This window comes from Schistocerca cancellata, chromosome 1 (genome assembly GCF_023864275.1).
Source record: "Schistocerca cancellata isolate TAMUIC-IGC-003103 chromosome 1, iqSchCanc2.1, whole genome shotgun sequence".
Taxonomy (NCBI): Eukaryota; Metazoa; Arthropoda; class Insecta; order Orthoptera; family Acrididae; genus Schistocerca; species Schistocerca cancellata.
Window position 1 is genome coordinate 1,274,916,984 of NC_064626.1, and position 12,612 is coordinate 1,274,929,595.

Consider the following 12,612-nt stretch of genomic DNA (forward strand, 5'->3'; position numbering starts at 1 on the left):
AAGTCACTGAGCTCTTCTGACCAACTCTGCTCTGCTGTAATGAGTTATGAATATTGTGGTTGTTTTTGAACTGTGGTTGATTGTTCACAGGTTTTTTTTTATTTTTGTGTAATAGTGTTTAGTACAGTTTCGTAACAAGTTATTGAAATTAAAATAGTGCAACATACGGCCCGTCTTCACGCAATCAGTCCTTTGGACAATGACGTGGCCTGACGTATGTACAGACTGAATGGATTCTTTCATATGTTTATCTCACTGATATTGGAAGTTCTTCTGTATCTTATCTGTGTTAAGTGGCTAGTGATAAACATGTGACACTTTATTGTGGCACAGTCAACAGAAAAAGGTTTCAGGTATGAGATATAACTATTTACTTAGTATACTTCTTTATGACAGCCAAGAATTCCTTTCATAATGGTCATGTTGCACATATACTGATGTACAAGTTTTATTGCAAGGCCCAAGAAAAGAATCGCCTGACTCATAATTGTCTTCATAAACTTATTAAGTTTCATTTGATGTGATCTGTCACTTTTTCTTCTTTTCTGTATACTTTATCTTGTCATATTAACAGAATCTTCCGTTGGTTCTTGGTAGAACAACATTATAATAATAAATGAAAAGCACCAGTGCTGGTGCTTTTCATTTACTTTATCTTGTAGTTAATAGCTTTATTTTTTAAAATTCATGTACATAATACAAAAACTGTGCATTTCCCCATAACATGTATTATGCCCCATTTCTGTAGGACTATTCAGGTCATGTTACTTCTGTAAATATGCTTACAATGAAAATAACTATGTGAATCTTAGTCACAGAATGAATTATTAATGAGCTTAAAAGATTTTGATTTCTTGTAACTTGTCTAATCACTATGGTTACTTTAATTTTGTTTTTCCAACCTTTGCCTTTTATAATGCTTTGAACTGCAGTTACAGCTGTTGTCCAGAACCGTTTTATTTAATTCAGTTGTTTTTTGTTGTTAATTTTGGTGAGCTGTGGTTACTTAATTGCTGTTGCTTGTTGCTTGCTTTTTTTTTTTCATTTCCTTTCTGTGGCAAGACAACTGCCAGAACATGCACTCTTCACATATGTCACAAATAAAATCATTAGCTTATTATAGGCAGGTGGAAAGCATACACTTCCCATTCAGTGAAGCAGCTGGATCATGCCAACAGTGATACAATTGATGAGGCTCACATGTAAATAACAATCCATATACACCAATCTACCATTCTTTCATGCAAAATGTCACACATAGTCTTTCCTTGCATACTTAACAAAGACTGAATGATCAGTTTAAAGATGGATACAGTTAACATATGTATATTATTTACTGTTACATGAAATACATCTAAAATATAGCATACATGATGCTTACTGTTAAAATATAAATCTTAATTTATAAATAATAATGGAATAATTATGAACTTTGCACAAATGGAGGATTTTCCATAGCCCTAAATACTCAAATTGTATTACATTAGCAATGTTATGCATACAATTGAGGTTTTACAAAGAGAATTCTATAGGATTGGCCCATTACTGAGCCTGCATTTATTGCGATTCTCTCATCCAATGCAAAGTCCCAAGCAACTGGAAAAAAAGTGTAGGTGACTCTTGTATATAAGAAGGGTAAAAGAACAGACCTGCAAAATTACAGGCCAATGTCCCTAACACTGGTTTGTTGCAGAATTCTTGAACATATATCGGTTTCAGTGCAATAAAATTTTCTTGAGACCAAGAAGCTTATGTCCACGAATCAGCAGTTTCAGAAAAAATTAATTATGTGAAACTCAGATTGCCCTTTTCTCACGTGATATGCTGTAGATGATTTATGAAGGGCAACAGGCAGATTCCATATTTCTAGTTTCTGAGAAAGCATTTGACACAGTGCCCCACTGCAGACTGTTAATGAAGATACAAGTGAACTGACGTGCTACAATATTATGAGCACTGCCCATCGCAAGATTAGGTGCCTTCTGGTGGTGTTGTGGGCACATGAGACAGTAAGGAAAGAATGTAAGCAGAAGAGAGACGAATGGGTGGTCTTTATATCGTAGATATGGGCTGCAAATGTGGAAATCCACTGGTATAAGCTGTTCTGACAAAGGACACATTGCTGTGGCACTGTGGCTGAAAATGAGAATCTGTAAAACAGTGAGGCCTGTCGCCTGTTGGTGTACTACTGTTGTGAGCACCTATGTAAAGTGGTTGAAGGATGGTGGAATAATGAGTAGGCCATATGGTGTCGGATGTCCACGTCTCATCACAAAACATAGTGGTTGGAGGATCTCACACAGTGTAAACCAGAATAAGCAGTAATCTGTGGCGGATCTGATGACAGAGAATACAGCTGGTATAGGCATAGGTGTTTTGGAGCTCACCATTCAAAAGCCGTTGTTGAACATGGAGCTCCATGTCAAATGCCCTGTATGCGTTCCTGTGTTGACTCAATGACACCATCAGTTATGAGTGCAGTGGGCACATCATCACTGAGTTTTCACTGTGGATCAATAGAAACGTGTTGCATGTCGAATGAGTTGCATTTCTTGCTACACAAGGTTGATGGTTGCACCCTTATAATCTCTCGTCTAGACAAATGGCTGCACAAAACATGCACCGCACCACAGATGCAAGCTAATGAGGGCAGAATTATATTATGGAGTACATAGAGTTGGGATTCCATGGGATCTATGGTGGTAATCAAAGACATCATGACAGCAGTAAACTACATGAGCGTTATCGTGGACCACCTGCCTCACTTCATGCTTGAAGTCTCCCCCTACAGTGGTGAATGTTCCAGCAGGATAGCTGTCCATGCTGCAATGACATAATCATGCTACAGTGGTTCGAGATGCATTATAATGCACACTATTAAACAGATAGTCGTAATGTTTTGGCTCATCAGTTATATGGAATAGGTTCTCAGATATGTGAGTGTCTCAAAGATTTCTTAAGTAATAATACTCATTATGCTGTCCTTGATGGCAAGTTTTCATCAGAGATAAAGGTATCATCAGGACTACCCCAGGGAAGCGTGATAGGACCACTGTTGTTTTCTACATACATAACTTATGTGGCAAACATGGTGGGCAGCATTCTGCAGTTGTTTGCTGGTGATGCTGTGGTGTACAGAAAGGTGTTGAAGTTGAGTAACTTAGGAGGTTACAAGATAACCTATACCAAGATGAATGACAGCTAGCTCTAATGTAGAAAAAGGCAAGTTAATGTGGATGAGTAGGAGCAATGAACCATAATGTTCCATGTATAGCATTAGTATGTCCTGCTTGACACAGTCATATCATTTAAAAATCTGGGCATAACATTGCAAAGTGATATGAAATGGAATGAGCATGTGGGGATTGTGGTAGGGAAGGTGAATGGTCAACTTCGGTTTATTGGGAGAATTTTAGGAAAGTGTGGTTCATCTGTAAACGAGATTATATAGAAGACACTAGTGCAACTTATCCTCGGGTACTGCTTGACTGTTTGGGATCTGTACCGAGTCAGATTAAAGGATGGCACTGAAGCAGTTCAGAGGCAGGCTGTCAGATTTGTTACTGGTACGTTTGAAAACCGCACAAGCTGATGGAGACGCATCAGGAACTGAAATGAGAAACCATGGGGAGAAGGCAATATTTTCTTTGAGTAACACTATTGAGAAAATTTAGAGAAGTGGCATTTGAAGCTGAAAGCAGAATTATTCTACTGCCATCAGCAGACATTTCATGTAAGGCAACAAAGATAAGAATGTAGGGCTGATACAGAGGCATGTAGACAGTCATTTTTCCTTTGCTCTGTTTGCAAGTGGAACAGGAAAGGAAATGACTAGTAGTGCTATGGGGTACCCTCCGCCATCCACCACACGGTGACTTCTGCAAGCAGGTGTATACACAGATGCAGATGTGATTTGCAAAGTCATGAGCACATCAGATCTAAATTAAAGTTAGTAAACTGTCCATATTAATGAAATATTATTGTTATTTATAGTTGAGAATTTCAATTATATTAAATTCTATATTTTTAAAATTTATTTTTTAAAATGATTTCAGAAATACATAAAAGCTCCCCACAACAGTATAAAATGTGTACATTTGTAAATATTACTACTGGTACTCTGCTGTTCATTGTACTGGCAGTTCTGCTTGGTATCTGTGCGGGACAGACGGATAATGGAACTTTAAGAGTTGAGTCAGCGCGTGATACAGGTGCAACAGACACTACAGTTGAGTCAACTTCTGAGACGACTACCACAGACAGCACAACGAGTGACACGACTACCGTAGACAGCACAGTAAGTGACCCAACTACAGCTTCAGGGACTTCTGGATCAACACCACGGTCAGAGAATACCTTACTCATTCATTTCATTAGTGATCTGCAGTACAATATACTTCCTGTTGATAGCGAAATGGACTTATGCCAGGTTACAACAGGAGTAATATCTGAAGGTAAGCACTAATTTACACTTATGTGAATAACGTGTGTGTTGATTGGTTGTTATTACTTCTCTTTATAATCATTCAACATGCTCTGTAGACACACATACATATTTTTCCATTTTGAATCATCATTCGTTTAAATTAATTGGTTTGGTTCTCCAGTTTTCATACCCTACACTAATTTCTTCACCTTTGAATTTACAATACCCTCAGAATTATCAATACATGGTGTTAAATGTTATGATCTGTCTTACACTTCACCCTCTGGTGTTTTGGATTTCTTTGCATCTGTACCACCGCTTGCTTGTTTTGTACTCCATCATTCTTTTTACAACTCATTTTCTACTCATTGAGTGATGTTTAACATCTTTAAAATCACATTTCAAACATTTTTTCTTTCATACGCTGTCCTCTCTAGGTCTCATTATCAAAAACGACCTTCAGAGATAAGGAATGAGAACTTTAACAGGACACCAACAGTACTCAATAGTTCAAAAAAGAGAACTCAACAGAGAATGGATAAAATGCACAACGTTAATAAATTCACTGACAATATAATAAAATTTATAGAATATAAACTTGAAAATGGCTTTATCTGTTCGGATATCTTCACGAAACAGGAGCATGTTCATTTTTTAAAAACCCTGCAGTTAGCTTTTTTGCAATATTTCAAAGGAACTGTAGCAAAAACGCTGAGATATATACATTTCTTCCTCTTCTGACATCCACAGAGAGGATTAAATTTGATATCTGTTCATTGTAACTGGAAAAAAGGCGAACAATCATTGGGGTGCACAGCAGTTATTAAGCTTTTTGCTGGACTAAATCTTCTAATGGTAGGCTGGATACAGCTTAGTATTGTGTCAACACATGGATCCTTTCCAACTTTCCCCAAGCTCAACATCTTGTTGTTCAGAGAAAGGAACTAACAGTTCTGAAAACCAGGAATAGCATTTTCCTTAGTTTTCTTCCTATTTGTTGGTGGCACATGAAATTTCACATCCTGAAGGCAAATACTAGCCAGCCATTCTGCGTGTCTGTAATTTTACAGTTTTCTCATGTGAAGTCTCTTTTTGATACAATCAGTCCATTAAAGAAAGGGATCACTTGATGGAAAATACATCCATGGTAGAGGCAGGCGACCATTCAGATTTGACACAACTCTGAAATATAGAAAGATCTTGATTGCACAATTCTTTATATGACTTGTTTGATCAAGACCTTTCTATATTTCAAAGTTGTGCCGAAGAAAGTAGTAATGCTGGAGTAGATCTAACAATGAATTTAAAAAATTAAGTATGTGAGTGAGCTATTACAAACAGGCAACTCCTACATCAAAAGTGGAAGTTTATATTCCTCCTAGCCTGACAGATCATGAAGAGACTGAAAGTATGTATAATTATATGAAAGAAATTATTCAGATTGCAAAGAGAGGTGAAAATTTAATTGTGATGAGGGGATGAAATTTGACAATATGTAATAGAAGAGAAGGTGAAATAGTAGAACACGAGCTGGGGGAAAGAATGAAAGGAGAGGCCAGCCGGCAGAATTTTGAACTGTACATACTTTAATCATTGTTAACAGTCGGTTTAAGAATCATGAAAGAAGGTTGTATACATGGAAGAGGCCTGTTGGCACAGATTTTCAACTGTAAAATTTCTCGGGGAGCAGATGTGGACTTGGACCATAATTTATTGTTTACAAACTGTGGATTAAATGTGAAGAAATTGTAGAAAGGCAGGCAATTGTGTGTTTAGATGGAACCTAGATAAACTGAAAGAACCAAAGGTCACTGAGAGGTTTTTGTTTTTCTTTCTTTCTCTCTCTCTCTCCTTTTTTTATAGTGAAGGCAGCAGGTGATAAAATAGGTGAAACAATGAGGTCTAGTAGAAATCCTTGATTAACACACCAAGAATTGAATTTAACAACAATGTCCAGCTGATTCCAAACTTATGACATCCTTCCTACTCACCTTAATCAACTTTATACTTACCAACAACTACTTCATCTTTGAGGAGCAGACATACAGGCACAAACAGAGCAGAGGCACAGTCATGGGAACAAGGATGGCTCCTTCCTATGCTAACCTTTTCATGGGTTGTTTAGAGGGGACTTTTCTGGGATCCATAAGTCTTCAGTCCCTGGTTTGATTTAGATACATTGATGACATCTTTATCATATGGACTCATGGTGAGGCTGACTTTCCTCCAATTAAATTTCACATGGCCCTCTTCTGAATCCCTTGCCACTTTCCTAGATGTTGTTCTCATCCTCATCAAAGGCCAGCTACACACTTCTGCCCACATTAAACATACTAACAAACAACAGTACTTACATTCTGATGGTTGCCATCCTTTCCATGTCAAACGTTCCCTCCCATATAGCCTTTGCATTTGAGGCAAACGTATTTGGATGCAGACTCTTTACAGCAAAACACCACCACTCTCATGCTAGCCCTTGCACTGGACGTAACTATCCCAACTGCCTAGTTCAAAAGCAGATTTCCTGGGCCATCACAGTCAATCCTGGTACTGCTGATCCCTCCAAAAAACAACTTCAGGGCACACCACTTGTCACTCAATATTATCCTGGTCTTGAATGTTTTAATCAGCTACTTCAATAAGGCCATGGCTTCCTAAAACCATGCTCTGAAATGAGACCCATTCTGTCTGAGATTTTGCCCACAATACATAGAATAGCTTTTTGTTGCCCTCCCAATCTCTGCAATATTCTTGTCAGACCCTATGCTCCTCCTGCACCTACACTATGTGATCAAAAGTATCCGGACAACCCCAAAAATATAAGTTTTTCATATTAGGTGCATTATGCTGCCACCTACTGCCAGGTGCTCCATATCAGTGACATCAGTAGTCAGACATCGTGAGAGAGCAGAGTGGGGTGCTCCGTGGAACTCACGGACTTCAAACGTGGCCAGGTGATTGGATGTCACTTGTGTCATATGTCTGTACGCAAGATTTCCACATTCCTAAACATCACTAGGTCCACTGTTTCTGATGTGGTAGTGAAGTGGAAACATGAAGGGACACATACAGCATAAGTGTACAGGCCGACCTTGTCTGTTGACTGACAAAGACTGCGGACAGTTGAAGAGGGCCATAATGTGTAATGGGCAGAAATCTATCCAGACACTCGCATAGGAATTCCAGACTGTATCAGAATCCACTGCAAGTACTGTGACAGTTAGGTGTGAGGTGAGAAAACTTGGATTTCATGGTCGAGCAGCTGCTCATAAGCCACACATCATGCCAGTAAATGGCAAATGTTGCCTTGCTTGGTCTAAGGAGCATAAACATTGGATGATTGAACAGTGGAAAAAAATTGTGTGGAGTGACAAATCATGGTACATAATGTGGTGATCTGATGGCAGGGTGTGGGAATGGTGAATGCCTGGTGAACGTCATTTGCCAGCATATGTAGTGCCAACAGTAAAATTTGGAGGCAGTGGTGTTACGGTGTAGTTGTGTTTTTCATGCACCCCTTGTTGTTTTGCATGGCACTATCACAGCACAGGCCCACATTGATGTTTTAAGCACCTTCTTGCTTCTCACTGTTGAAGAGCAATTCGGGGATGGTGATTGCATCTTTCAACAGGATCGAGCACCAGTTCATAATGCACAGCCTGCATTGGGGTGGTTACATGACATTAACATCCCTGTAATGGAATGGCCTGCACAACATGATGACCAGAATCCTATAGAACACCTTTGTGATGTTTTGGAACGCCATCGATACCTCTCCTCAGTGCAGCACTCTATGAATAATGGGCTGTCATTCCCCAAGAAACCTTCCAGCACCTGATTGAATGTATGCCTGTGAGAGTGGAAGGTGCCATCAAGGCTAAGGGTGGGCCAACACCATGTTGAATTCCAGCATTACCAATGGAGGGAGCCTCGAACTTGTAAGTCATTTTCAGCCAGGTGTCCGGAAACTTTTGATCACATAGTGTATGACCCTCCCCTAAGGCTGCTATCCCTGTAACCATCCCCACTGCACAACTTGCACTATGCACCCTCCTACCACCACCTATTCCAGCCCTGTAACTGGCAAAACATATACTATCGAAGGGAGAGCCACCTGTGAAATGGCACATGTTGTACACTAGTTATGTAAACACTGTTACGGCCTTTTACATAGCATGACTACCATCCACTTATTAGTCAGGATGAATGGGCATAGGCAGAGGGTGTATGCTGGCAAAACACAATATCCTGTTGCAGAGCATCCTCTAGAATATGACAGTCATGACCTACAACATGACCTGGGTGCTTGTTTCACCACATGCGCCGTCTGGATCCCTCCCCCAGACACCAGTTTCTCAGAACTCCGCAGGTGGGAACTAGCCCTACAACTTGTTGGTGGTTCTCACCACTCACTTGGCCTTAATTTACATTAATTCCTTCTGTCTCACCATTTCTTCATAGTATCTACTTCTTCCTTCAGTCCGTTTTAGTTTTGTACAGCTGCTGTCCTGTTCCCACCTCTGTTATGTACAATGCATTTAGCTTTTCACTTTTATTAACTAGTACATGATGTTTTAGCAGGAATCTCTGTGTTGCATATTACCTTGTCTACCACCTTTAAGCTCTCAGGTTTTCAAATCTCGTCCGGTGCAGTCCCCAACAATCAGTCTTTCCTTCTCATCCTGTCCAGTAAGTCTCCCCTATACCACAGTTATGGGTGACTTTTCAACTCTACTCCCTTTCCTAGATCTCTGCAGTCCTTTTCCTTCACCCCTCTTCCTTCCACTTCAACTCTTCTGTCTGAAGAACGAGCCACTGGCTCCAAAAGCTTGCCTAATTATTTGGGTTGGAACTTAAATAGTGGCAACTATTTATTCACAACTGATACAAAAGAGTTGCATGTTTGCACCTGTTACTGTCCTTCAAAGTAGTCACCAGTGTTGTGTAGAGCCCATTTCCAGTGATGTGGAAAGTGTAGTATACTGTTAGCAGAGCCTGTTCTGTTGATGGTGTGAATGGAGCAGTCTACTGCCTGTCGAATCTCTGGAACAGTTCTTCATCTTCAGAATCAAATTAAAGTCCAAGGACTTAAGTCTGGGAAGCATGATGGATGGTACAGTACTTCCCAGTCCCATCGACTGATCAGAGCAGCCACAGCTTGCGTTGTATGTGCCCACGCATTGTCGTGCAAAATGATGGGTGAGTTGCGCAGAAAGTGTTGCCACTTCTTTTGCAAAGCTGGTCACAGATGATACTCCAAAAATGAACAGTAATACTGTGCATTGATGGTCTGCCAGGGAGGGACGTAATGTGTTAGGATAACACCATCACAGTTGTACACGAGAATCACCATAACTTTAGACCACTCCATTCACACCATCAACAGAACAGCCTCTGCTAACGGTACACTATGCCTTCCACATCACTGGCAATGGGTTCTACACAATGCTATCGACTACTTTGAAGGACAGTAACAGGTGCAAACATGTAACTCTTTTGTATCGGTTGTGAATAAATAGTTGTCACTATTTAAGTTACAACCCTCTTATAATTTTCTTTTATGTACGTGTTCTGCCACCACTTGGTGAGAGTTATTTTTATCTATCTACCACATTACAAATATTGAAATTAATTGAGAAAAGGAGAAAATATAACAATGCAGCAAATGAAGCGTGCAAAAGGGAATACAGCCATCTAAAAAATTAGACTGGCATAGACCTTAAAATGGTGAAGCCGGAATGGCTAGAGTTAAAATACAAAGCTGCAGAAGTGTGCGTAACTATGGAAAAGGTATGTACTGTGTATGGAAAAATTAAAGAAACCATCCGAGAGAAGAGAAGGATCTGCATAAATGTTGAGCACCCAGATGGCAAGCTAGTATTAAGAAAAGAAGCGAAGGCTAAAAAGTGGAATTAATATTCAGGGTTATTTCTATGTACCTTAGGGGCTTCAGGAGACAACTGTGCAAATACTACAGAAAGTAGGCACGTGTCAGTGGACAAAGCATCTCTTCAAGTTTCTTACTCACATTACAGCTGCTCAATATGGACACTGCTTGTGACTTGGTAAATGTCAATATGTTAAAAGTCTTACCATATACACCCCAACACACCATAATTGATATTAATGATCGTATGACAATTCACCTTCCCAGACACATGAGGTGTGTCTTCATCACTGGAAACCAGCTTCTGTGGAAAACTATCTTCCTCCAGTAGCCACTGCAAGTCATTTGGAAAGTCGGAACAAAGTCCACTATCAGAAGTAGCCAGCACATATGATCTTAACTATAATTCATGACGGAAGTTAGTATGTGCTGTCATCCCTGATGTAATTTGAATACTACCAATTCAACAGTGAATAATAATAATACAAAATAAATAAAATAAATAAAAAAACTTGCACAATATACTTATCTTTGTTCTTGATGCTCTTGTAGAATTGAAACTGGGCAGATATTACCTTTAGGTTTGTTGTCTCCGTTTGCAGAAAATGTTATAATGTATTCAGTTTCCACAAATAAAAAGCTAGACAATAGTCTCAATGATCTTCATAATGTATTCAGGCTCTTTGTTCCAAATGTAACTCAAAACCAAGAACATTGCAACATAAGTGCTAAGGTTGTGGAGTATCATAAGGAGTGCGTACATGGAAGTTTGTTTCCTAACACATTTTGTCAGCATCTGTCTCACCTGGATTTCAGTCCTAAACATAGTGCACTTAATATCTCTACTTCTTAGACATGATCATATTCTATAAAATTATAATTTAGCATTCCTGTTTTAAATGGATCACAAAACTTTATCTTATCAGTTATGATACTTATAAAACCAAAATTGTGATTTAATGTTGACTTTTCTCCTAACATAGCTTTTCAGGTTTTATATATTGTTTCATTGTTACAAAAAATCTAAATATGATGTTAGTATTGGTAGTAGTGAGGATTAAGTATATTTTAGAACTTCACTTAGATACACAATTTATGTTTTTAATACTTGGATTTTACCCCAACACAACAGCTTTGACATAATTTAAATGCATTGTGTTCACTCCTTTGTCCAAGCTTTCCAGTGAGCTATTATTTATTAAGAGGTAATGATTTTTTTACAAATATGTGAATTTCGAAGCTAAGTGTATCATGAAATTATGTATCGATTTCTGTTCTTTAATAGTTTGAGTGGTTTTTCATTTTGTTTAGGCAAGATGTGGTCATTGTCAAAGTAAATCAAGTATTATCCACAGTTAAATTGTTCTTCGAGATATTATCTTTAGATACTTATTTGTCACAAATATGGTCATAACTACTGTTTATCAGAAACCTTTCTTTTCTTTATTAATCCATGAGAATATAACTGAACATTATAAAATTATGTAAGCATAAATGTCTAAAATTGTATTCTGATGCACATTCCTTCATCTACAGGAGTTATACACTGATATTTGAGCATGCAAACTTCTAGTGTAGCACCCAACACATGGCAACTGGTACAGTAGTATCCATAAGTGGGCTAAAATATTATAACATGTAACAACTTAAGCTGATCTAGTTTCACATGTTTGTGTATAATGCAGCAGACTACTGACTGTGGTACCTGCAGCTCCTGAGACTATAGATACCATCTGTGGTCTAAATGCAGTTCTATGCTCGCACTTTTCATCAGTTTCTTCAGATTCCTGGTGAATGATTCCCACACATGCTCCACCTTCTCAGCTAATGGTCCCGAGAAACCTGTTTTCTTTGCACCACATAAGCAGCTAGTCTCACGATATATGATGTACTGTACCACCCATGAATTGTTTTGTCTGTTGGAGCTTTCACTTCACATTTAGTATGAAATCATCACCGAACCATCACAACTGACTCATGTTTAACAAATTCAAGAAAATATAATGTACACATCACTGCATTATATGTCATGTTCTGATATGTCAGTCCCATAGTGTTGTATTCTGTAACTATCCCACAGCACATATTACAAACAGATGCACATTTCGTCACAGCGCTATTTGGTAAGTGTGATAGCATTACAGAGATGTTTAGCAAACTCAAGTGGCAGACTCTGCAAGAGAGGCACTCTGCATCACAGTGTAGCTTGCTGTCCAGGTTTTGAGATGGTGCGTTTCTGGATGAGGTATTGAATAAATTGCTTCCCCCTACTTATACCTCCCGAGGAGATCATGAGTGT

The 12,612-nt window shown here is 38.8% G+C and overlaps 1 protein-coding gene across 1 annotated transcript in view; it reads left to right on the forward strand.

Annotated features, from left to right (window-relative positions):
* The first annotated feature begins 4,087 nt into the window (after positions 1-4,087).
* Positions 4,088-12,612, forward strand: part of LOC126146144 (snake venom 5'-nucleotidase-like) — a 115,468-nt gene continuing 106,943 nt past the window's right edge. The window contains exon 1 of the mRNA XM_049915606.1: positions 4,088-4,454. Within this exon, the coding sequence (XP_049771563.1) occupies positions 4,088-4,454 (367 nt within the window). The remainder of the gene's footprint in view (positions 4,455-12,612) is intronic.